Genomic DNA, 24,041 nt, shown 5'->3' on the forward strand with positions numbered 1-24,041 from the left:
CTGTATGTTGGGCATCTTCATTATAATGTGTCTAGGTGTGGATCTCTTATGATTATGCACATTCGGCGTCCTATAGGCTTCTAGGATTTGGGGTTCTGTCTCCTTCTTCAAGTCTGGGAAGTTTTCTCAAATTATTTCATTGAATAGATTGCTCATTCCTTTGGTTTGGAGCTCTGTGCCTTCCTGTATCCCAATGACTCTTAAGTTTGGTCTTTTAATGGTATCCCATATTTCTTGGATGTTCTGCTCATGGTTTCTTAACAGTCTTGCTGAGCTGTCTATGTTCTTTTCAAGTTGAAATACTTTGTCTTCATTGTCTGATGTTCTATCGTCTAAGTGTTCTACTCTGTTGGTAGTATTCTCAATTGAGTTTTTAAGTTGGTTTATTGCTTCCTGCCTTTCTAGGATTTCTGTTGGTTTGTTTTTTCTAACTTCTATCTCCCTGTATAGTTGATCTTTTGCTTCCTGGATTTGTTTGTGTATTTCATTGTTGAAGAGATCTTTCATTGTCTGATTTTGCTGTCTAATGTCTTCCTTGAGACTCCAGATCATCTGAAGCATGTATCTCCTGAATTCTTTATCTGACATTCCATCTGCTGCAGAAATTACCTCTTCTAACGTTGAGTTGACCTGCATTGCTTGTGGTCCTTTCTTTCCTTGTCTCTTCATACTGTTCGCGTTTCTTTCTGCTTACTGAGACTGTTGTGTTGTTGAATTTTCCCCCTATATATTTGTATTACTCTTGTATAGTTGCTAAGTCTCCCGCGCAGGCGCAGGCAGGGGCTCTGCTCCTCCTCCAATTGGGACGCTGTGCCTACCACATCGGCAGGCCGCTGGGCCTGTTCTGCTGGTTGGTAGCAGGTGCGCCTACCTTGCAGGCGCGTGGGGCGGCTCTGCCACTCCCAGGTTGCTGGGCCTGACCTGCTGGTGGGTTGCAGGTCCGGCTACCTTGCAGGCGCGGGGGAAGGGCGCACACCTATTTGTATTTAGACAGTTATGCGAAATGGAGGACGTAATGCTTGGGATGAAAGTTGGGGGGAAGGGGAAGGTAGGTGCTCTTGAAAGGAAAGAAGGAGAGGGAGATAGATAGCATAGAGGAGAATGGAAAGAGCCGTAAAACTTGGAAGGGGAGAGAGAGAGGGAAAAGGGAGAGAAAAAGTTAAAATGAAATAGGAAATAAAATTAAGTCTTAGAGATCCATTTTCTTCTCTTCCCGTAGGCAAAGCTGTGCCCTCCGGGCTGAGTTTTGCCCTCAATGTGTCAACAGCAATCCCTGTAAGGCGGTTCCTGGGAGTCTCTCAATCCTGTTGGTCCAGAGCCGTTGCACTTCTACGGCCCCTCCTCCCCTTCCTCCTGCCAGCCAGCCAGGTCCTGCTCACTGGAGGCAGTTCCCCAAGGATTTGGTTACACTTTCAGCCCCACCGAGTGCTCTATTTCCCTAACTACTGAGCACTCTCGCTGTCATTCATCTAAGCCCCAGTGCTGTGGAGCTGTGGTCTGGGAGTCAATTGTTTAATTTTTCCAGACCCCTTTGGTGGGCACACCTTCGGAATCTGGCAGCTAAGACCATTGGTGTTGCTGCTGGTGGTAATAGGAGTTGGGGGTCGAGTATCCCCTCTACTTCCCTCAGCCCCTACAGTTACAACCACAGTGCTGGTGGTAGGAGGAGTTGGGGGTCTGGAGTGTCCTCTGTTTCCCTCCGCCCCTACCGTCACACCCTCTCAGTTCGCGGTTGGGGGATTTGGGGGTGGGGAGTCTTCTCTGCTTCCCTCTGCCCCTACAGTCACGCCATCATCACTGGCAGTAGGGGGAGTTGGGGGTCGAGAGTCCTTTGGCCCTTAGGGTCACGCCCACGGAGAGATTTTGAAGTTTCCCGGTTGTTTGTATCTGATGTGGGTGGGAGTCACACACCTGCTAAAGTAGATTCCGCTGGGAAGGAATCTCTTTGGCCAAACTTTGGTGACTTCCCCTCTCTGCTATGGCGGGCCCCTGGCTCCTTGCAAGAGTGTCCGAAGGGAGGGGTGGAACTGGCTAGTCTCTGGTCTGACACAATCTCTGGTTTTAGTTCCCAGTTCGCTATTTCGTAAAGGGTTGGTTAGATTCCCTTCATGCTCGGGGCCGCCGGCTGCTTTCTGAAACAGCTGGTGGCCGCGGGATTGTACCTCTGCACCCGCCAGGGGGCCGCCTGTAGAGCCGGGCAGCTGCGGCTGCCTGGCTACAAGCCTGGCATGCATGGTGGCCGTTCGCAGAGCGAGAGCAGGGCCTCCCCAGGACGGCGGGATGGTGGGTGTCGTCTGCGGGTTCGGGCGGGCTGCGCCACTCTGGGCCGCCGGCCACTTGCAGAAGCGGCTGGTGGCTGCGGGACTGGACCTCCGCGCCCGCGTGGCCGGCCAAGATCCACTTGTCTGGGACAAACTGACACTTCTAATAAACCTACCAATTCCTGGCAGGTCCCCTCTTAACGGAAGTTTGCTAGAAGTTCCTCAGTAGGTACACTGCCGCTGTTCCAATGGGTGTTTCCAATCCCGTTAATGTGGAGACATTGGAATCGCTGCTTCCTCGCCTGCGGCCATGTTGGATCCTTGCATTACAATTCTTATTACAGATATATACCACAATTTTTCATATCTCTGTTTATATATAAAGTATGTTGACACACAATTCAAGCCTTCATACATGTACTTTGGATAATGATGTCCATCACATTCTACTGCTCTTGCTAATCACCTGCCCCCTCCCTTTCCCTCCCACCCCTCTTCCCTATCTAGAATTCATCTAATCCTCCCATGCTCCCCCTCCCTACCCCACTATGAGTCAGCCTCCTTATATCAGAGAAAACATTCAGCATTTGTTTTCTTGAGATTGGCTAAATTCACTTTGTATTATCTTCTCCAACACCATCCATTTACCTGAAAATTCCATGATTTTATTCTCTTTTAATGCTTAGTAAAATTCCTGTGTGTATATATGCCAAATTTTTTTTTATCCATTCATCCACTGAAGGGCATCTAGGTTGGCTTCACAGTTTAGCTATTGTGAATTGTGTTGCTATAAATATTATGTGCCTGTGTCCCTGTTGTATGCTGTTTTTAGGTCCTTTGGGTGTAGTTCAAGGAGGGGGATAGGTGGGTTAAATGGTGTTACATTCCCAGATTTCCAAGGATTCTCCATACTGCTTTCCATATTGGCTATACCAATTTGCAGTCCCACCAGCAATGTATGAGTGTACCTTTTCCTCTACATCCTCTCCAACACTTATTGTTGTTTGTCTTCATAATAGATGCCATTCTGACTGGAGTGAGATGATATCTTAGAGTAGTTTTGATTTGCATTTCTCTGATTGCTAGAGATGATGAGCATTTTTTCATATATGTGTTGATTGATTGTATATCCTCTTCTGAGAAGCGTCTGTTCAGATCTGTGGCCCATCATTTGTTGATTGGTTTATTTATTTTTATTTTTTTTTGTTGCTTAGCTTTTTGAGTTCTTTATTATCCTAGAGACTAGTGCTCTATCTGATGTGTGAGGGGTAAAAATTTGCTCCCCCTTGATTTCTTTTTTGATCCCTTCATCATTCAAATATATATTATTTAGTCTATAGGTGGTAGAATGGTTTTTGTTTTTATCATTGATTTCTAATTACACTCCATTATTATCTGATAGGGTGCAAGAAATTTTCTCATTATTTTTGTATCTGAAAATATTTGTTTTGTGCCTTAAAATATGATCTATTTTAGAGAAATTTGCAGGTGCCACAGGAAAGCCAGTGAATTTGATGGATTAACTTTTCCAATGGAAGAAATATTATACAACATTGCTTTACTCTACTTCAATAATGAATATGCTGAAAAAGAATAAATCTAACCATTATGGTGAAAGACCTTTACAATAAAAAACTATAAAACATGTTAGAAAGAAATTGAAGATCTTAGAAGATGAAAAGATATTCCATGTTCATTTATAGGCAGACTTAATATTATCAAAACAGCCATGCTACCAAAAGCATTGTACAGATTCAATGTAATTTTCATCAAAATGCCAATGACATTCATCACAGAACTAGAAAAATCAGTACTGAAATTTATTTGTAAGAATAAGAGATCAAGAATAGCCAAAACAATACTGAGGAAGTATACCAAACTTCAAATTATACTACATCATGGTACAGTCAACAAGTCATACATGAAAACAAATGTAATAGAAGATACAGAGAAAAACCTACATAGATACTGTCATTTGATACTAGAGAAAGATGCTAAAAGCATAGAAAGAAAGAAGATAGAAAAGATAGCCTTTTTAAACAAATGTTGCTGGAAAAATTGGATATCCATATGTAGAAGAATGAAACTAGAACTCTATATGTCCCTCTGCACAAAACTGAACTCAAAGTGTATCAAAGACCTAGGAATTAGATCAGGAAATCTGCAATTGCTAAAAGAAAATGTGGGCTCAAACTTTCAATGTATTGGTACTGTCTTCCTTAACAAGACTCCTAAAGTGCAAGAAATAAAACCAAAAATCAATAAATTGGATTATATCAAATTAGAAGTCTTCTCTACAGAAAAGGAATTTTATGATAACCATTTGTTTATTTTTGAGAAGAGTAGGATGAGGATGGTCAAGTGATTCATAATAATAAATAAAAATTAAAACAGGCAAAAATGTCTCATAATACTCTTTTTTATCATTTTCTTTTTAATTTTAATTTGTTATATATGATAACAGAATGCATTACAACACATATTACACATTTAGAGCACAATTTTTTATATCTATGGTTGTACATAAAGTAAGAAAGATGGTGGGATGTGATGATCATCATTCCCCTAAGAACATGTATGAAGACATGAAGGATGTGACTCTACTTTGTGTACAGCAAAGGAATTTAAGTCAGAATGACAATTATCCAGAATACATAAAAACTTTAAAAAGCATACAAATCATATTAAATTCTGGTGAGGGTATGGAAATAAAATACACTGATACATTGTTGGTGGTATTGCAAATTAATACAACCACTCTATAAAGCAGTATGGAGATTCCTTTAAAAAAGTAGGAATGCAGCCAGCATCTGTCCAAGCTTTCCCACTCATCTCCTTGGTATATATCTAAAATAAACATACTATCAACATAAAGTCACATCAGTGTTTATAGTAGCATAATTAACAATAGCCAAGCTATGGAACCAATCCAGATACCTGTCAACAGATGAATGAAGAAAGAAAATGTAATACACACACACACACACACACACACACACACACACACACACACACGAATTTTACTCAGCTGAAAGGAAGAATGAGATTGTGGCATTTACTGCTAAATAGATGCAACGGTAGAAAATCATGCTCAGTGAAACAAGCCACACCCAGAAAATCAAGGGTCAAATGTTTTCTCCCCTATGCAGAAGGAAGAACAAAATAAGAGGAGGGGAGTGTGTTGGCATTTCATGAAATTACAAGAGATATCAGTGGAATAGAAGAAAGGGATTGAGGGGGAGGAAGGAGGACAGGAAAATAGTTGTTGGGGGAATGAAACTGACCAAGAGAACATAGGCAAAGTAAAAAAATACCAGGTCCACTTCAGAGGTGGGTGGACAGAAATGGGATGTTTATTTTCTTTTCTTCTTGAAGAAGGACATGGAGTTTGGTTTTGATGATAGACAATATTCTGGAGATGGATAATCATAATTACTTTAACAACAATGTACATCTAACTAGTGTCACTGAGTTCCACACTTAAAGGGTTGAAATGGTACAATTAGTTACACATGTTTTAACTTAATAAAGTAAATGAACAAAAAAACATTTATTATTTCTTAATTTTTGTGTGTCAGGAATCCAAAGAGAGCTTTACTGTTGCTCTAGGAGTCTTATGAATTTTCATTGAAGATGATGGCTATGATTGTATTTGCATCTGAAAGCTTCATTAGATGTACATACATTTTAAAATTTACTCATGCATTGATTGACAAGCTACAGTTCTTCTGTGGATCTAGTCTGGAGCTCTGCCTTGATATCTTTCTACATGGGTCTCTTCCTAGGGAAGCTCACATAATAAGAGTTTGCAAAGTGAAATCCACATCTTTATACAACCTATTCTTGGAATCTGTATCTCTCCATGATGGTCATAGTCTATTGATGAGAAGTGAGTCAATAAATTAATATCCCATTTAATGGGAGGGAATTATGTAAGGGTATGAATAACAAGGGACAGTGATCATTAGGACCACCCTAAAAGCCATTACAATTGTCTTGATACAAGAGAGATTAGTGCCATTTGAGAAGAAAATTGAGGAGAAAGGAAAGGAATGGGGAATTTTGGAGCTCAGTAGGAAGAGAGAATGCACTTTGAGCTGAGAGAGGTAATGTTTTGAAGGGAGATATAACATTTGAAGTAGGGTACAATTTGACACAACCCCTTTCCTTTAAGTTAGCTTCTCTAAATAGATATCTAGAACTTATAATCACAATGAAGGATATAAAAGCCCCACCTAAACTCTCAGAATGATGAAGACCATATGGAGGTAAAGGCTTAGAGGCTCTATTCATCCAATGATATTTGATTTCAAAAGCAATATTTACCTATCTATGGTCAAACAAAACACTCAAGATTCATAATAACTGACCCTCTCCTATATCAACAAAAAGCTTGTCTCTCAAATTCAAATTTTAATGTCCTTGCCCAGTTAAAAATTAAATAAATAAAAATGTCAACCATGAGGTCTTGCGTAGTTCAGATTAAATGAAGTTTAGTTTCAATCCCTCTCCACAATAATTCCATTGTAAAATCTTAAAAATGTAACAGTTGTTGAACCTTTAAGAGTAAGGAACTTGATCTCCTGCTAGTAGTTATTGGTTTTAAATCTTCAACTGATTCCTTAAAAAAGCAAATTAAGTAATAAATGAAGGAAACAGTATAGTTTTTTGCTGCTGTTTTTGTTCTGTGACTACTTAGCAAAATAGGCACTTTTCCTCTAGGGTTTGAATTAGTTTATCCATTCATGTTGTTTTATATGTAGCTCTTCTCAGATAAATTCATTCAAGGAAGGGAATAAAATTTTTCATTTAGCATATATTTCTTTTGGGAATGATTGCCATTTGTGTTTTTTTTTTTCTTGCAGGATGGCAAAGATTACATACCACTTAGTGGCAATGGTAGAATTCCCACATTTAGGATGCTGGATCCAATGCAAGACACCTTAAGCAATGAGATCATCCTTGAAAACAGGTGAGATCCAGTAGATTCTGTTTTTTTGATGTGATGGTTAGGAAAATTTTTAACAGTCATACTTGTCTAGAATAGGTAGTTATTGTAAACAGGGATATTGGAACCAACTGGACATAAATACTAGAGCCAGATGAAAGTCATAGTTCTATATTTATTGCTGATATGTTAGTTTGGTGTATGGGCTTATGTGTGCAACCAGAAGGACAGGTTAATACTTATTTGGATTAGACTTACACATACTTGTAGTGTTCCCCAACAGATAGAATATACATTTTACAGACAATTATATTCTAAAGAGAAGAATGATCTGAAGAGAGTATGCCCAATTTTTTTTTCCTGAACTTATCTGATAACTCAGTTTGTATCTCACAGTGGAGGGAAGGAAAGATTTTCTGGGATTTGATTATTCTCATTGAATTTTCATTGAATGTCATTCCATGTAAATTATAGTATTAAATAATCACGTGTCTGTTAACAGATGACTATAAAAATGTTAAGTGAGTTCACAATGTCAACAGAATAAAGGAAGGATAAAAATCTTATGATCATCTCAATGCATACACAATAAACATTTGATAAAAGTGAACATCCCTTCATGATAAAACACTGAGCTAGTTAGGTAGAGAAGGAATATATCTTAACCTACTAAAGACCATATACAACCATCCCAAAGATCACATCATATTGAGTGGGGAAAATTGAAATTTTTCTAATATCTGAAATAAGTAAAGGATATCAGTATTCACTATTTTAATATAGGGCTCAAATACTACAGAGAAATCAGTGAAGTGAAAGAATAATGGGCATCCAAATTAGGAAGAAATAAGTCAGCATGTCCCTGTTTACAGACATCAGGATCTTATATTTTGAAAACCCCCAAATTCCACACAAATATTACAACTAATAAAGAACTTTAGGAGACTGTAGGATGCAAAATCCACATTAAAACATATCAGTAGAATTTCTATATGCATATACTGAATTGTTGAAAAAAATAAATGAATAAAGTAAATACATTTCCAGTAGCTACAGAAAACAAAATACTTAGAGATATATTTAACCAAATATATAAGAGACCTCTACAATGAAAACCATAAAAATATTTATGCAAAGAAATGAAGATATACAAAATTGGAAGATAAATGATGTTCATGGATTGGAAGTATCAATATTGTTAAAAAGTCTATCCTACTAAAGTGACAAAAGAATCAATGCAATCCCCATCCAAATATGAAATGTATTCTTCACAGGGATAGAAAAAATCCATAATATTTGTATGGAAGAACAAAATAACATCCAGTAGTCAAAACAATCTTGAGCAAACCAGAAGGCTTGCACTATCTCACTTTAAAGTATACTCCAAACCTGTAGTAATCAAAATAGGATGGTATAAATTGGAAAAAATAGGTACACAGGTGCATGGAACAGACTAGAGGGCCTAGAAGTAAAGCCACATATCCATAGCTAACACATTTTCAACAAATATGATAGGAAAGTGTTTTAGAAGAACAGTTTTTAAATGAATGATTACTGGAAAGCTAGATAGCCACATGCACAAAAATTACACAAAATCCCATTATCCCTCACCAGTTAAAAAGTCAAATTAGAGATCCACCCACACTGGCCTCTGCAGGACCCAGGCACACAATGGGCTGGGTCTACCCCTTTCCCAGCTGGGCAGACACTAGCCAGAGCCTAGGCTCTAGTGCAGGACTGCCCCTTCTGCTAGTGCACTATCACGAGAGCTGAGATCCAGCCCAGACTGCCCACACCAGCCTACTTGGGATCCAAGATCTCAACCGGGAGGTCAGGCACAGTGGCCCAGATCCACCCACACCAGCCTTTGCAGGGCCCAGGTGCACAGTGGGCCGGGTCCACTCCTTTACTAGTGGGGAAGACACTCACCAGAGCCTAGTCTCTGGTGCAGGACCACCCCTTCTGAAGAGTGTACTACTGTGAGAGCTGAGATCCAGCCCAGACCTCTCACAACAGCCCACATGGGATTGAGGATTTCAGTAGGCCTAGTTCACCCATCCCCTGGTGGGGCAAACACTGCCAGAGACTAGCCTTTGGTGCAGAACCACCCCTTACTATCAGCAGATTACAACGGGAGGTCAAGCCCAGTGGCCCAGGTCCACCCACTCCAACTTATGCAGGTCCCAGACCTAGGATGCAGTAGCATCCATTGAGGGACACCAGCAGGGTCTGGAAGCCCAACATCAAGGTGAGGTACAGACAATCTGCACAGGTACTACAAGATTATAGGGAAGAAACTGTAATATCTCAGATTCACACTGCAAGAAAGGAAGACACATAAACAACATGAAAAAACATGGGAGGAAAGTGCCCCAAACAAACCAGGACACTATAATAACAGAATCTATGGACAGAAAAGTTGTTGAAATCTCAGAGAAGGAGTTCAATAGGTTCATAATTAAAATGATCAGTGAATTAAAGAATGACCTAAATGAGCAAATACAACCAAAAATTGATCACTTCAACAATGAGATAAGAGGCATATTACAAGTAGCAAAAGATTACTTCAAGAGAGAGAGACCCTGAAGAAAAACCAGTCAGAAATCCTTGAAATGAAGGATACAATAAATCAAATAAAAAATCAATAAAAACCATAACCGACAGATAGATCACTTGGAAGAAAGAACATCAGATAATCAAGACAAAAATATACAATCTGGAAAATAAAGTTGATCACACAGTGAAGAAAGTTAAAAAACATGAACAGAACATCCAAGAATTATGGGACAACCTCAAAAGACTAAATCTAGGAGTTATTGGGATAGAGGAAGGCACAGAGTTTCAAACCAAAGGAATGCACAATCTCTTCAATGAGATAATATCAGAAAATTTCCCAAACATGAAAAAAGAATTGGAAAACCAAATACAAGAGACTTACAGGAACCAAATGTACAAAATTACAACAGATCTACACCAAGACACATTATAATGAAAATGCCTATCATACAGAATAAGGATAGAACCTTAAAAGCCACAAGAGAGGGGAATCAGATCACATATAGGGAGGATACCAATTCATATCTCAGCAAATTTTTTAACCCAGACCCTCAAAACCAGGGATCATTGAACAACATATACCAATATCTGAAAGAAAATGGATGCCAACCAAGAATCTTATGTCCAGCAAAACTAAACTTTAGATTTGATGATGAAATAAAAACCTTCCATGATAAAAAAAAAGTTAAAAGAATTTACAACTAGAAAGCCTACACTACAGAACATCCTCAGCAAAATATCCCAAGAGGAGGAAATGAAAAACAATGATGAAAATCAGCAGAGGGAGGGATTAAATCAATTATAAAATGAGGAAAATCTAATCAGAAGAGAAACCAAGTCATGTTAAAAACCAAAAAAAAAAAAAAAAAAGAATGCCTGGGAATACAAATTATGTCTCAGTAATAACCCTGAATGTTAATGGCCTAAACTCAACAATCAAAATGCACAGATAAGCATATTAGATTAAAAAAGACCCAACAATATGCTGCCTCCAAGAGACACATCTCATAGAAAACAACATTCACAGACTGAACATGAAGGGTTGGGAAAATCATACCACTCACATGAACTGAGGAAGCATTCAGGGGTTTCCATCCTCATATCAAATAAAGTATACTTCAAACTAAAGTCAATCAAAAAGGATAAAGAAGGACACTACATACTTCTCAAGGGAAACATACACCAACAAGACTTAACAATTATAAATATATATGCCCCAAACAATGGAGCAGCTCTGTTCATCAAACAAACTCTTCTCAAGTTCAAGAGTCAAATAGTCCACAACACAATACTTTTGGGTGACTTTAACACACCTCTTGCATCACTAGATAGATCTTCCAAACAAAAGCTGAACAAAGAAACTTTAGAATTCAATAATACAATCAATAACTTAGACTTAACTGATATATATATATATATATATATATATATATATTATTCCAACCTTCAACGAGAGAATATACTTTCTTCTCAGTAGCACATGGATCTTTCTCTAAAATAGACCATACACTATGCCTCAAAGCAACTCTTAGCAAATATAAAAAAATAGAGATACTACCCTGCATTATATCAGGTCACAATGTAATGAAATTAGAAATCAATGATAAAATAAGAAATAAAATCCACTCCGACACCTGGAGACTATGGGTTACAGAAGAAATCAAAGAGGAGATTAAAAATTTTTAGAGGTGAATGAGAACACAAATACAATTTATCAAAATCTCTGGGAAACTATGAAAGCAGTTCTAAGAGGAAAGTTCATTGCATGCAGTTCATTCCTTAAAAGAGGAAAGAGTCAACAAATAAATGACTTAACACTACATCTCAACACCCTAGAAAAAGAAGAACAAATCATCACCAAAAGCAAAAGAAGACAGGAAATAATTAAAATCAGAGCTGAAGTCAATAAAATTGAAACAAATGAAACAATTGAAAAATTGATAGAACAAAAAGTTGGTTCTTTGAAAAAATAAATAAAATTTACAGACATTTAGACATGCTAATGAAGAGAAGAAGAGTGAAAACTGAAATCACTATCATATATGATGAGAAAGGAAATATCACAAAAGACACTACAGAAATATAGAAGATAATTAGAAATTACTTTGAAAATATCGAAGGCATTGACAAATTTCTAGAGTCATATAATTTGCCCATATTTAATTAGGATGATATACACAATTTAAACAGATCAGTTTCACGTGGCGAAATAGCAGGCTCCATCAAAAGTCTACCAACCAATAAAAGCCCAGGACCGGATGTATACACAGCTGAGTTCTACAAGACCTATAAGAAGAACTAATTTCAATACTTTCCAATATATTTCAGGAAATAAAAAATAGGCAGTACATCTTCCAAAAAGTGGCCTTCATTCTATGAGGCCAATATCACTGTGATTTCAAAACCAGGCAAAGACACAACAAAAAAAGAAAACTTCAGACAAATATCTCTAATGAACATAGATGCAAAAATTCTCAATAAAATTCTGGCAAATAAAATGCAAAGACATATAAAAAAAGATCGTGCACCATGATCAAGTGGGATTCATCCCAGGGATGCAAGGTTGGTTCAACATACAGAAATCAATAAATGTAATTCATCACATCAACAGACTTACAGAATCATATGATCATCTCAGTAGACACAGGAAAAGCACTTGACAAAATATAGCATCCCTTTATATTCAAAACACAAAAAAATTGGGATAACAGTAACATATCTCAACATCATAAAGGCTATCTATGCTAAGCCCCAGACCAACATCATTCTAAATTGAGAAAAATTGAATGCATTTCCTATAAAAACTGGAAGAAGACAGGGAAGACTTCTTTCACTACTTCTATTTAACATATTTCTTGAAACACTGGCCAGAGCAATTAGACAAACAAAATTAAAGGTATACACATGGGAAAAGAAGAACTCAAATTGGCACTATTTGCTGATATTATTCTATACCTGGAAGACCCTAAACCTTCTACCAGAAAACTCCTAGAACTAATAAATGAATTCAGCAAAGTAGCAGGATATAAAATCCACACCCTTAAATCAGAGGCATTTCTGTATATCAGTGACAAATCCTCAGAAAGGGAAATGAGAAAAACTACCCCATTCTCAATAGCCTAAAAAAATACTTGGGAATCAACTTAATAAAAGAAGTGAAAGTTCTATATAATGAAAATGATAGAACTCTTAAGAAGGAAATCAAAGAAGACATTAGAAGATGGAAAGATCTACCTTACTCTTGAATAGGCAGAATTAATATTATCAAGATGACCATACTTCCAAAAGCACTATACATATTTATTGCAATTCCAATCAAAATTCCAATGACATTCCTCATAGAAATAGAAAAAGCAATCATGAAATTCATCTGGAAATAAAAGAGACCCAGAATAGCTAAAGCAATCCTTAGCAGGAAGAGTGAAGCAGGGGCCATCACTATACCAGAGCATAAACTATACTACAGAGCAATAGTAACAAAAACAGCATGGTATTGGCACCAAAACAGATTGCTAGACCAATAGGACAGAATAGAGGACACAGAGACTGACCTATAAAACAAAATTATTTTATGTTAGACAAAGGTGCCAAGAACATGCATTGGAGAAAAGATAGCCTCTTCAGCAAATGGTGCTGAGAAAACTGGAAATCCTTAAGCAACAAAATGAGATTAAATCCCTATTTCTCACCATATACAAAACTCAACTCAAAATGAATCAAGGACTTAGGAATACAACCAGAAACCCTGCATCTAATAGAAGTAAAAGTAGGCCCTAATCTCCATCATGTCAGATTAGGCCCCAACTTCCTTAATAAGACTCTTGTGGCACAAGAATTAAAATAAAAATTCAATAAATGGGATGAAATCAAACTAAAAACCTTCTTCTCAGCAAAAGAAACCGTCTGTGAGGTGAACAGAGAGCCTACATCTTGGTAGCAAATCTTTACCCCTCACACATCAGAGAGAACACTAATCACTAGGGTATGTAAAGCACTAAAAAAGCTAAACACCAAAAAATCAGATAACCCAATAAATAAATGGGCCAAGGAACTGAAGAAACACTTCTCATAAGATGATGTACAATCAATCAACAAATACATGAAAAATATTCATCATCACTAGCAATTAGAGAAATGCAAATCAAAACTACTCTGATATTTCATCTCACTCCAGTCAGAATGGCAGCTATTATGAAGACAAACAACAATAAGTGTTGGAGAGGATGTGGGGAAAAAGGTACACTCATTCACTGCTGGTGGGACTGCAAGTTGGTGCATCCAATATGGAAAGCAGTATGGAGATTTCTTGGAAAATTGGGAATGGAATCACCATTTGACCCAGCTATCCCTCTCTTCAGCCTATACCCAATGGGCTTAAAAACAGCATACTACAGGGACACAGCCACATCAATTTTTATAGCAGCACAATTCACAATAGCTAAACTATGGAGCCAACTTAGATGTCCTTTAATAGATGAATGGATAAAAATATGGCATATATATACACAATGGAATATTATTCAGCAATAAAAGAATAACATCATGGCATTTGCAGGTAGATGGATGGAGTTAGAGAAGATAATGCTAAGTGAAGTGAGCCAATCACAAAAACCAAATCCCCAATATTTTCTTTGATATAAGGAAGCTGATTTATAGTGGGATAGGGTATGGGAGCATGGGAGGAATAGAGGAACTCTAGATTGGGCAGAGGGGTTGGAGAGGAAGGGAGGCATATGGGGCAATTAAAGATGGTGGAATGTGATGAGCATTACTACACAAAGTACATGTATGAAGACATGAATTGGTGTGAATATACTATGTATACAACCAGAGATATGAAAAATTGTGCTCTATATGTGGAATAAGAATTGTAATCATTCTGATGTAATATATAAATTAAAATTTACATAAAAATCAACTTAATATGGATTGAAGACTTAAATATAAAACTAGAAACCGTAAAGCTGGCAGAAGAAAACACAAGGAAAATGCATCAAGACATTAGAACAGGAAAGGTTATTTTTAACAGGATCCCAACAATATAAAACCTAAAAATGATCAACAAAGTAAATAAGCAACCTCCAGAATGGACTACAATATTTTCAAAGTATGTATCAGATAAGTGGCTAATAATCCAGAATAGCAAATGACTTAATACCAAAACTAAAACTAAAGTAAATGATGGACTGCAAAAATTTCAATCACAAACAACTAAATAATATAATTAAAACTTTAGTGATCAGCCTAAATGACACTTTTGAAAAGGATATATACAAATGTTTAATGTGAGAAAATGTTCAATATGTTTAATATAGGAAAATGTTCAGCATTTCTAATCCATTTCTAATATATATATATATATATATATTCAATAAAGGATACACTGTTACATTCCCACAAGCAATGCACAAGAGTTCCTTTGTACTCATTTTCACTTAAACACATCTTTCCTTATTTTGTTAAAACACATTTTAATGGGTTTTAGGTGATATGTCATTATGGTTTTAATTTGATTTCCATAATGAATAATGATGCCATTTTTCATTTACCTGTTGCCTATTGTGTGCTTTCTTATGAGAAATGTCTGGTCAGGTCATTTGCCCATTTAAAATCATGTTATTTTTCCTTCTTATAGAATTGTTTGAATACCTTCTATATTTTGGAAACTGACATCCATCTGATATACGACTTGGACATATTATTCATTTTGTGGGTTCCTTTTCTGTGCACAAGGTTTTTTCTTTCTTTCTTTCTTTCTTTCTTTCTTCTTTCTTTTTATTGGTTTGTTTTTTTGCTATAATCCCATTTGCCTATTACATTTTTACATGTGATGCTTGGGCTTTCAGGGTTATACCCCATAAAATTATTGCATAGAACAATAGTCTATAGCTTTTCATCTTTGCTTGCTTCTAGTAATATAGGCTCTTGCTTTATATTTAAGACTAAGCATTTTTAAATTTATTTTATGTGGTGCTGAGGATCAATCCTAGTGCCTCACATGTGCAAGGCAAGCACTCTGCCACTGACCTAAAACACCAGCCCAAGACTAATACATTTTGAGTTGACTTTTGTATATAATATGAGACAAGGATCCAATTTCATTCTTTCTTTTCCCAGCAATATTTATTGAATAGAGTGACATTTCCCCAGTATGCATTCTTGTCACCTCTGTTGAAAACCAATTGACTATAAATGTGTATCTTATTTCCTGTTCCATTGGTCATCATATCTGCTTTATGATAGTACTGTGTTGCTTAAATTATAATCACTTTATTATGTTTTGGGAAAATGGGAGTGTGATGCCTCCAACTAATTTCTTTTATATCAATATTGTTTTGGTTATCTGGGGTCTTTTGTGGTTTCATACAAGTTTAAGGATTATTTTATCTATTTATGTGAAAAATATTGGAGTTTTTATAGGGATTTGCATTGAACCTATTAATTCTTCTACGAAAATATTCAGAGGAACTGAAATCACTATGTTGAGGGGATATTTCCACTCCATGTTAATTGCTGCATTTAATAATAATTGCCAGTATATGGAATCAACCAAAGGGTCCATCAATAAATGAACGAATAAAGGAAATGTGGTATATATACATAAAATACCATTTAATCTTTAAAAAGAAAAAAATCCTCTCATTTAGACAAAATGGAAACATCTAGAAGCCATAAACTTAGGTGAAATAAGTCAGGCACACAAAGACAAATACTTTGTGATCTCACTTATCTATGGCATCTAAATAGGTACATTAAGAGAGTTTGGGACTAGAACAATGGTTACCACATCATGGATTCTGAATGAACTTAGGCAAGTCTCTGTCTCTGATGCATAATTTTCCTAACAGGTAAGCAGAGAGAAAAAGCCAACTGAGAACTGTCATTAACAAACTGTAGTGTGCATTAAAATCATGTGAAGGACTTGCTACAATATGGAATTCTTAGTAGTATATCAAGAAATTCTGAATTACTGTGTCTGGGTTGGATTAGAGGTTCTGAGTTTCTAGCACGTTTTCAGTAGCTGAAAATGTTTCTGGTTCATGGACCATACATTGGTAAAGAGTAATCTAGGTTATTTTGAAAAGACTTGGTAATTTAGGGTTCTACATTTTCTCATTTAGGGTAGAGGTTTTTAAACATCTTTTAGGTCATGAGACTCCTTTGGAAACCTAAAGAAGGATCTTGACTCTTCCCCAAAAAATATGTACATAGAAACATACAACTTTGCAAATAATTTACGTGGTTTTGTGGGTAGTCTACCTTCATATATTTGAATATAAGTTCTCCATTAAGGTTTCCTGATTTTGAACAATATTCTGCCAATTTTACAGATGAAGCAATTGAGGCTTGAAAACCTAGGTGGTGGGCTGGGGCTCAACAACAGAGTGCTTGCCTAGCATGCATGAGGCACTGGGTTCTATCCTCAGCACCACATAAAAATAAAAACATATAAAATACAGGCATTCTGTCCATCTACAACTACAAAATAATAAATAAAAAATTTAAAAAAACTAGGAGGTGACTTTATGATAGTAATATAACAATCAATTTGCAGAACAAGGATTTGAGCTTAGAACTATTGAAATCACTATAGGCCCTTATGGGAAGGCCATAATGCCTCAAACGTCACTGAGAGTTCCAGAATAAGCCTTATAGATACTGTGAGATGATTTTCTATAGAGTTCTCTGTTTGAAAGCCCAAGGTATAGGCCAAAGTGGCTACAAATTTTAAATTGTCCCAAAAGAGGCAGCAAATCTAGAAGAGAGAGAAGAGGCCTTCATAATAATCATTAATTTTTATATATTGCAGACAAAAGTGACTATAGTGTATAAAAAGTATTGCATATTTCAAAATAAGTGAATTTCAAATTTTCCTACACAAATTGATAGGTATGCATGCTGATGAATGTTAATTATCTTTATCTAATCTTTCTAAATCATTTACATACATCAAAATATTTCATTTTACCACCAAAATATATAAAAGTAAGATTTTTCCCTCAGGAACAAAGTTGATCTCTTATTTCTATAAAACTTTAAAAAATTTACAATTGTTAATGCATATTAATTGAACATATGAATGTGTTTCACTATAATATTTATTTACATGCACATATTATGATTGAAACATATCAACCCTCCCTAACCCCTTTTCTTGCCATTCCCTTTCTTCCACTTCCCAGTGGCTTCATTCTCCTTCTGTATTTTTCTATTCTCAGGTTATTTTAAAAAATCTACTTCCCATATATGAAAAAAGCATGTGATATTTACTTTTTTGTAGTCTATCTTACTTTGGTTAACATGATAAACTCATATCCATTTTGCTTCAAGTTCCTTGATTTCATTTTTCTTTGTGACTGGATAATACTCCATTGTGTATTTATGCCATATTTTATTTATCTATTTCTCTGTTGATGGCCACCAAGGCCAGTTCCATGTCTTGGATATTGTAAGCAGCACCACAATAAAGATGTGTATGTATGTATCTCATTTGTATTCTGACTTCATTTTCTTCATGTATACTCACAGGAGTATTATTGATGGATCATATGGTAGTTTTATTTTTAGATTTTGATGAATCTCCATCCTGTTTTCCATAGTGACTGTGATAACATATATTCCCACAAAAAGTGTATAAGGAAGGGATCATTATCTCCCCCATCCTTGCCATTATTTTTTATTATTTTTTGAAAAACAGAAATTTTGATTGGGGTAAGAGGTAATGTCTTGTGTTTCCATGAGGACTAAATATGATAATTTTTTCATATGTCATTGGCCATTCATTTGTATATCTTCTTTTATTATGTGTTCTTTCAGATCATTTTCCCAATTTATTTATTTTCTTTTTTCGTACCAGGGAATGAATGCAGGGGTGCTCAGCCACAGAGCCATATCCTTAGTCCTTTTTCAAATATTTTCATTAGAGACTGGGCCTTGCTAGGTTGCTTAGGGCCTCACTAAGTTTCTGAGGCTAGATTTGAACTTTTGATCCTCCTTCCTCAGCCTCCCAAGTCACTGAATCTCAAACTTCTTTAAAAGTCTGGTAGGACTCAGCTGAGAATCCATGAGATTCTAGCTTCTCATTATTGGTAGACTTTTGATGGCATCTTCAACTTTATTACTTGAAATTGATCTTTTTATGTTTTTCATGTCCCCTGTTTCAATTTCAGTACATCATATGTCACTAGAAATTTGTTGATGTCTTCAAGATTTTCTACTTTTTTACTGTGAATTTTCTTAATACTTCTTGATTATCCTTTGTGTTTCTATAGGAAATAACATAGAGTAAAATATAAAGGTAAATAAATTAGTAAAATGTGAAAAATGTAGCAGAAAAAAGTTAAAAAGTGGAAAACAGAGGAACTAAAATTAAAAATTGAAACCATAAGAAAAGAGAAATAACTAAAGGAAAAGGAAGAGCAGGAAAACAGTAAAATAGTTAAAAATTTTTGAGGCATTTTGGATTGTTTGAGATAGTTTATCTGACATAAAATCAAATAAAAGGTGATATCTGTGGTTCCACAGCATTAATAATTGCTATTACATTAGTGGTGGGGACAGGCATTATATAAAGCAATTAATGCTAAAAGATGTAAATAATAGATGATTAAGAGGAAAGAATAAGAAATATGTGGGTAGAAAAGGGTTTGCAATTTCAAAATGTAAATAAAGAGAATACAGAAATTATATATGATATGATGGTTATGAGGGAGGAGGAGAAAAATAGAAGTAAAAAATTAAAGGAATAGTGAAAGAGAGAATAATAGAAATTTGCTCTTAGCAAAATAAAAAGAGAAAGACCAGGGACACAGACAAGTGAAAAACAATTCAACACCAATCCAAAATATACTAATCAAAGCCTAACCCTTAAAAGACAGAGCAAAGAAAAATAAATACCTTCAAAAATGCTATAAATTATATATATATATATATATATATATCCATGAACCATTCAGCACACACACCAAAAAGAGAGAAGAAAAAAAATAAAATTTAAAAAAAGAAATTAATTTTTGGTTTTTTGTTACCATGGATTGAATGCCCTATTTTGTATTGTATTTAGAGACAGGGTCTCACTGAGTTGGGTTAGTGCCTCACTTTTGCTGAGGCTGACTTTGAACTCTCGACCTTCCTGACTCAGCCTCCAGAGCTGCTGGTATTACAGGTGTGCATCACCATGCCTGGCCAAAAATTTCTTGATGAAATGTTGAGGAATCATTTCCATTGAGGGGGTCAATATAGTCAATGAGAACACATGTTCTTTGTGCCCAACTATCTTTCTTTCCATTTCTTTTTGAAGCATGTACTGAGCACAAGAGTAGAGGCTGAAGGCTGTCAAATCCTTCCTCTTTTTGTGTTGCCCACACAAAAAGAGGCGTTAAAAAATTCTCAGCTTCCCTTTTTAAGTTATGGTGAGATGGGAAATACTGTCAGCAGGGTTTTGTCTGCCTTGACTCCAAGTATGCACTCCTAAGGTGGAGTCCCTGCAGAATTCTTTGATAGCAATTACTGCACGTGGAGTTCCTGAAGGCAGGACTTAGGTCTAGTCAGGACTTAGGGGCTTTGCTGAATGATGACTGCTCCGAAGATATTAAATCAACACACCTCCAGGGCCCAGCAGTTGCCCATCTGTGGTGTAAGTCTGTAACCTAAGAGCTTTCCCAGTGTTCCACTGATAGGTTGAGGGAGCCAATCAATCCTTCATGGCTTCTATTATCCATAGGCACTCTTTTTAGGCTTCCAGGCTTAGTCCCAGAGCATATCCCACTTGCACATTAAAGTTCCTGACCTGCTTAAGCTGGTCCTGAAAGCCATCAGACTCAAAGAGGGAGCAGAGCTTTGGATCCCCTCGGCCTCTCTGACTTGTATTTTCCTGGTTAAAATATTCTCAATGCCTATTTTGCTGTTAGTTTGTTAGGCACAGTCTAGGTCACATGGAAGGTGTCTGCCAGGACCATGAATTGGACCCAGCTCAGATCTCCTGTAGGTGCTGACATGACATCATTACCTCAAGATATCTCCTGTCTCTGCTTTATGTGGACAATTGGGATACATGAGGCAACTTTTATGCACTATTATACTGTGTAGTAGAGCTGTATTTATATGAGGTTGTATCTTCTATTCTATTCCATTGGTCTTTATGACTATTTTGATGGGAATATCATTCTATTTTGTTACTATAGCTTTGTAGCATAATTTGAGATTTAGCATTCTGATATCTCTTGCATTGCTTTGGCTATTCTGGTTCTCTTATTCTTCCAAATTATTTTAAGAATTATTTTTTCTAGTTTTATGAAAAATGTCATTGGTATTTTCATGGGGATTGCACTGAATCTGTATATTGCTATGGGTCATATGCCCAGTTTGATAATATTAATTCTGCCTATCAAAGAAAATGGAAGGACTTTGCATTTTCTAAGGTCTTTATTAAATTTCTTCAGTGTTCTATAATTTTCATTGTAGAGATCTCCTTGATTAGATTAATTCTTAGTTATTTCATTTCATTTTTTATGTTGTTATGAAAGGGATGTTTCCCTGATTTCTTTCTCAGCTGAATCTGTGTTGGATTATAGTAACATTATTGATTTGTAAGTGCTGAGCCTATATCTTGCTACTTTGCTGAATTTACATATCAGTTCCAGAAGTCATTTGGTGATTTTTTTTGTGTGTCCTCTAGTCATAGGATCATGTCATCAGCAAACAGAGATAATTTGATTTCTTCCTTTCATATTCATATTCTTTTAATTTCCTTTTTTAAAACTGAGTTCTCTGACTGGATTTTCAAGGACAGTATTATATAGGGGTTATGAGAGTGTCTTGTACCTGATTTTATAAAAATTATTTTAGTTTTTCTCTGTTATGTATGATACTGGCGGGCTGGGGATGTGGCTCAAGCGGTAGCATGCTCGCCTGGCATGCTTAAGGCCTGGGTTTGATCCTCAGCACCACATACAAACAAAGATGTTGTGTCTGCCAAAAACTAACTAAATAAATAAATATTAAAAATTCTCTCTTTAAAAAAAAGTATGATACTGGCCTTGGGTTGTATTATGCCCTTTATAACATTGAGGTAAGTTCTTTCTATCCTTAGTTTCTCAAGGTTTTTTTTTAACACAGACAGTTGCTTGGTTTTGTCAAATAATTCTTCTGCATCTATTGAGACAGTCATGGTTTTTGTCCTTAATTCTATAAATGTGAGGAAATACATATATTGATTTGTATAAGTTGAACCAAATTTCCATTTTTAGAATGAAACCAACTTTTTCATGGGGTACTGTCTTCTTGCTGTGTTTTTGAATATGGTTTACCACTGTTTGAGCAGTATTATTTCCATCTATATCAAACAGGTATATAGGTCTGAAGTTTTCTTTCCTTGATATGTCTTTGTATTGTTTTGTTATTAGGGTAATACTGTCTTTTAGAATAGATTTGGATGTGTTTTTGCCTTTTCTATATTGTGGAATATTTTGATAAGGATTAGTGTTAGTACATTAAAGGTCAGGTAGAACTTGCCTGAGAGTTCATCTGGTCTTGAGCTTTTATTTATTGGAAGGTTCTAATTGCTTCTTTAATATAATTGCTTAATTGGTCTAATTATGTTTTTTATTTCCTCATGGTTTAATTTGGTTAGATTGTATGAGTCTGCAAATTTGTGAATATATTCTAGATTTTCAAGTTTAGTGGTATAAATTTTCAAAACAACTTCTAATGATCCTCTGGATTTCAAAAGATTCTTTAATGATAATTCATTTTTTATCTTTATTTTTGTTGACTTGGCTCTTCTCTGTCTTACTATTGGTTACTTTAGCAATGTGTTATTAATCTTGTTTATCTTTTGAAATAAGCAGTCCTTCATCTTATTGATCCTTTACATTGGTTTTTATTATCCATTTCATTAATTTTGACTCTGATATTATGGTTGCCTTTTCTTGTTTTTAATAATTAGTTTGTTCTTATTTTTCTAGAGCCTTTATGTCTATCATTTATTTGCAATATTTCTATTTTTTAATGTGGAAATTTAGTGCTATAAACTTTCCTCTAAGAACTGCTCTCATACTGTTTCAGAAATCTTGTTATATACTATCTCTGTTCTCATTTGTTTCTAAGATCTTTAAACTTTCTCCATGATTTGTTTTGTGTTCTATTCCTAAAGTGTATTATTTAATCTGTGGGAATTAAGTTCTTTCTCTTTTTAATTTTTTTATTTTAAATTTCTTTTCTTTATTTTGTGATATAATGGAAATAGTTATTTCTAATAATTTTATATTTCCTAAGGGTTATTTTGTGCCCTAAAATATGATCTGTTTTAGGAATGTTCCATGTGCCACTTAGAAAAAGTTGAATTCAGTTGTTCCTGAGTGAACTATTTTACACATCTGTTAGGGTCATTTGATTAATATAATTTTTGGTTCTGAAGAATCTAGTTAGTTCATTTCTGCAACACCCATCTTATGGTGAGAGATTTATTGAAATCACCTTGTATTAATATATCATTGTCTACTGATTCTTTAATTTGAGAAAATTTTATTTTATCTACACAGGTTTACCAAATATGGGGGGCATAAATATTTACACTCATTATAAGTTAATGATAGATAATTCATTTTACAAATATGAAGTGAACTTCTTTGTTCTTTGTGATTAATTTTGTCTTGAAGTCTACTTTTTCTGATAAGAGAATAGCTACCCCTGTTTACTTTTAGTTTCCATTTGAATGGTATATTTTCTTCCACCCTTTTACCTTCAGTTTGTGGATGTTTTTACCTGTGAGCCTCTTTTGAACAACATGAATGTGGTTCTTTTATTTAGTCTATCCAGTCATTTTTGTTGTGGTTGTTATTGTTTGTTAGTAGAGTTCAGAGCATTTACATATTTATAATGTAATGAATATGTAAAGACATAATTATTATTTCATGCCAATTTTATTTATATATAATGCTTAACTTAGGTGTGATTCCTCTTTAATTGACTATCCATGTATTGAGCTTCATCCATATGCTGTCAAATTTATTTTTCATTTTCTTTCTGAAATATTTTTTTCACTTTTTTAGTTGCAGATGGACACAATACCTTTATTATTTTATTATTTTTATGAGGTGCTGAGTATCCAACTTAGGGCCTCACATGTACTAGGCTATCACTCTACCCCTGAGCCACAACCCTAGCCCTCTGAAATATTTCATTGAATGTGTCTCATAGTGCAGGCTTAGTGATTATATATTCTTTCAGTTTCTGCTTTTCATAGAGGGGTTTTCATTTCATCTTTACTTGTGGAG

The 24,041-nt window shown here is 35.5% G+C and overlaps 1 protein-coding gene across 3 annotated transcripts in view; it reads left to right on the plus strand.

Annotated features, from left to right (window-relative positions):
• The window catches only part of LOC308638702 (vascular endothelial growth factor receptor kdr-like), a 317,685-nt gene that overhangs the window by 259,646 nt on the left and 33,998 nt on the right, over positions 1–24,041 (plus strand). For all 3 annotated transcript variants that reach the window (XM_081276379.1, XM_081276380.1, XM_081276381.1), the window contains one exon: positions 7,127–7,233. In XM_081276379.1, the coding sequence (XP_081132505.1) occupies positions 7,127–7,233 (107 nt within the window). The remainder of the gene's footprint in view (positions 1–7,126; positions 7,234–24,041) is intronic.

This window comes from Spermophilus citellus, assembly GCF_964194105.1.
Source record: "Spermophilus citellus genome assembly, chromosome: X".
NCBI classification, from domain to species: Eukaryota; Metazoa; Chordata; class Mammalia; order Rodentia; family Sciuridae; genus Spermophilus; species Spermophilus citellus.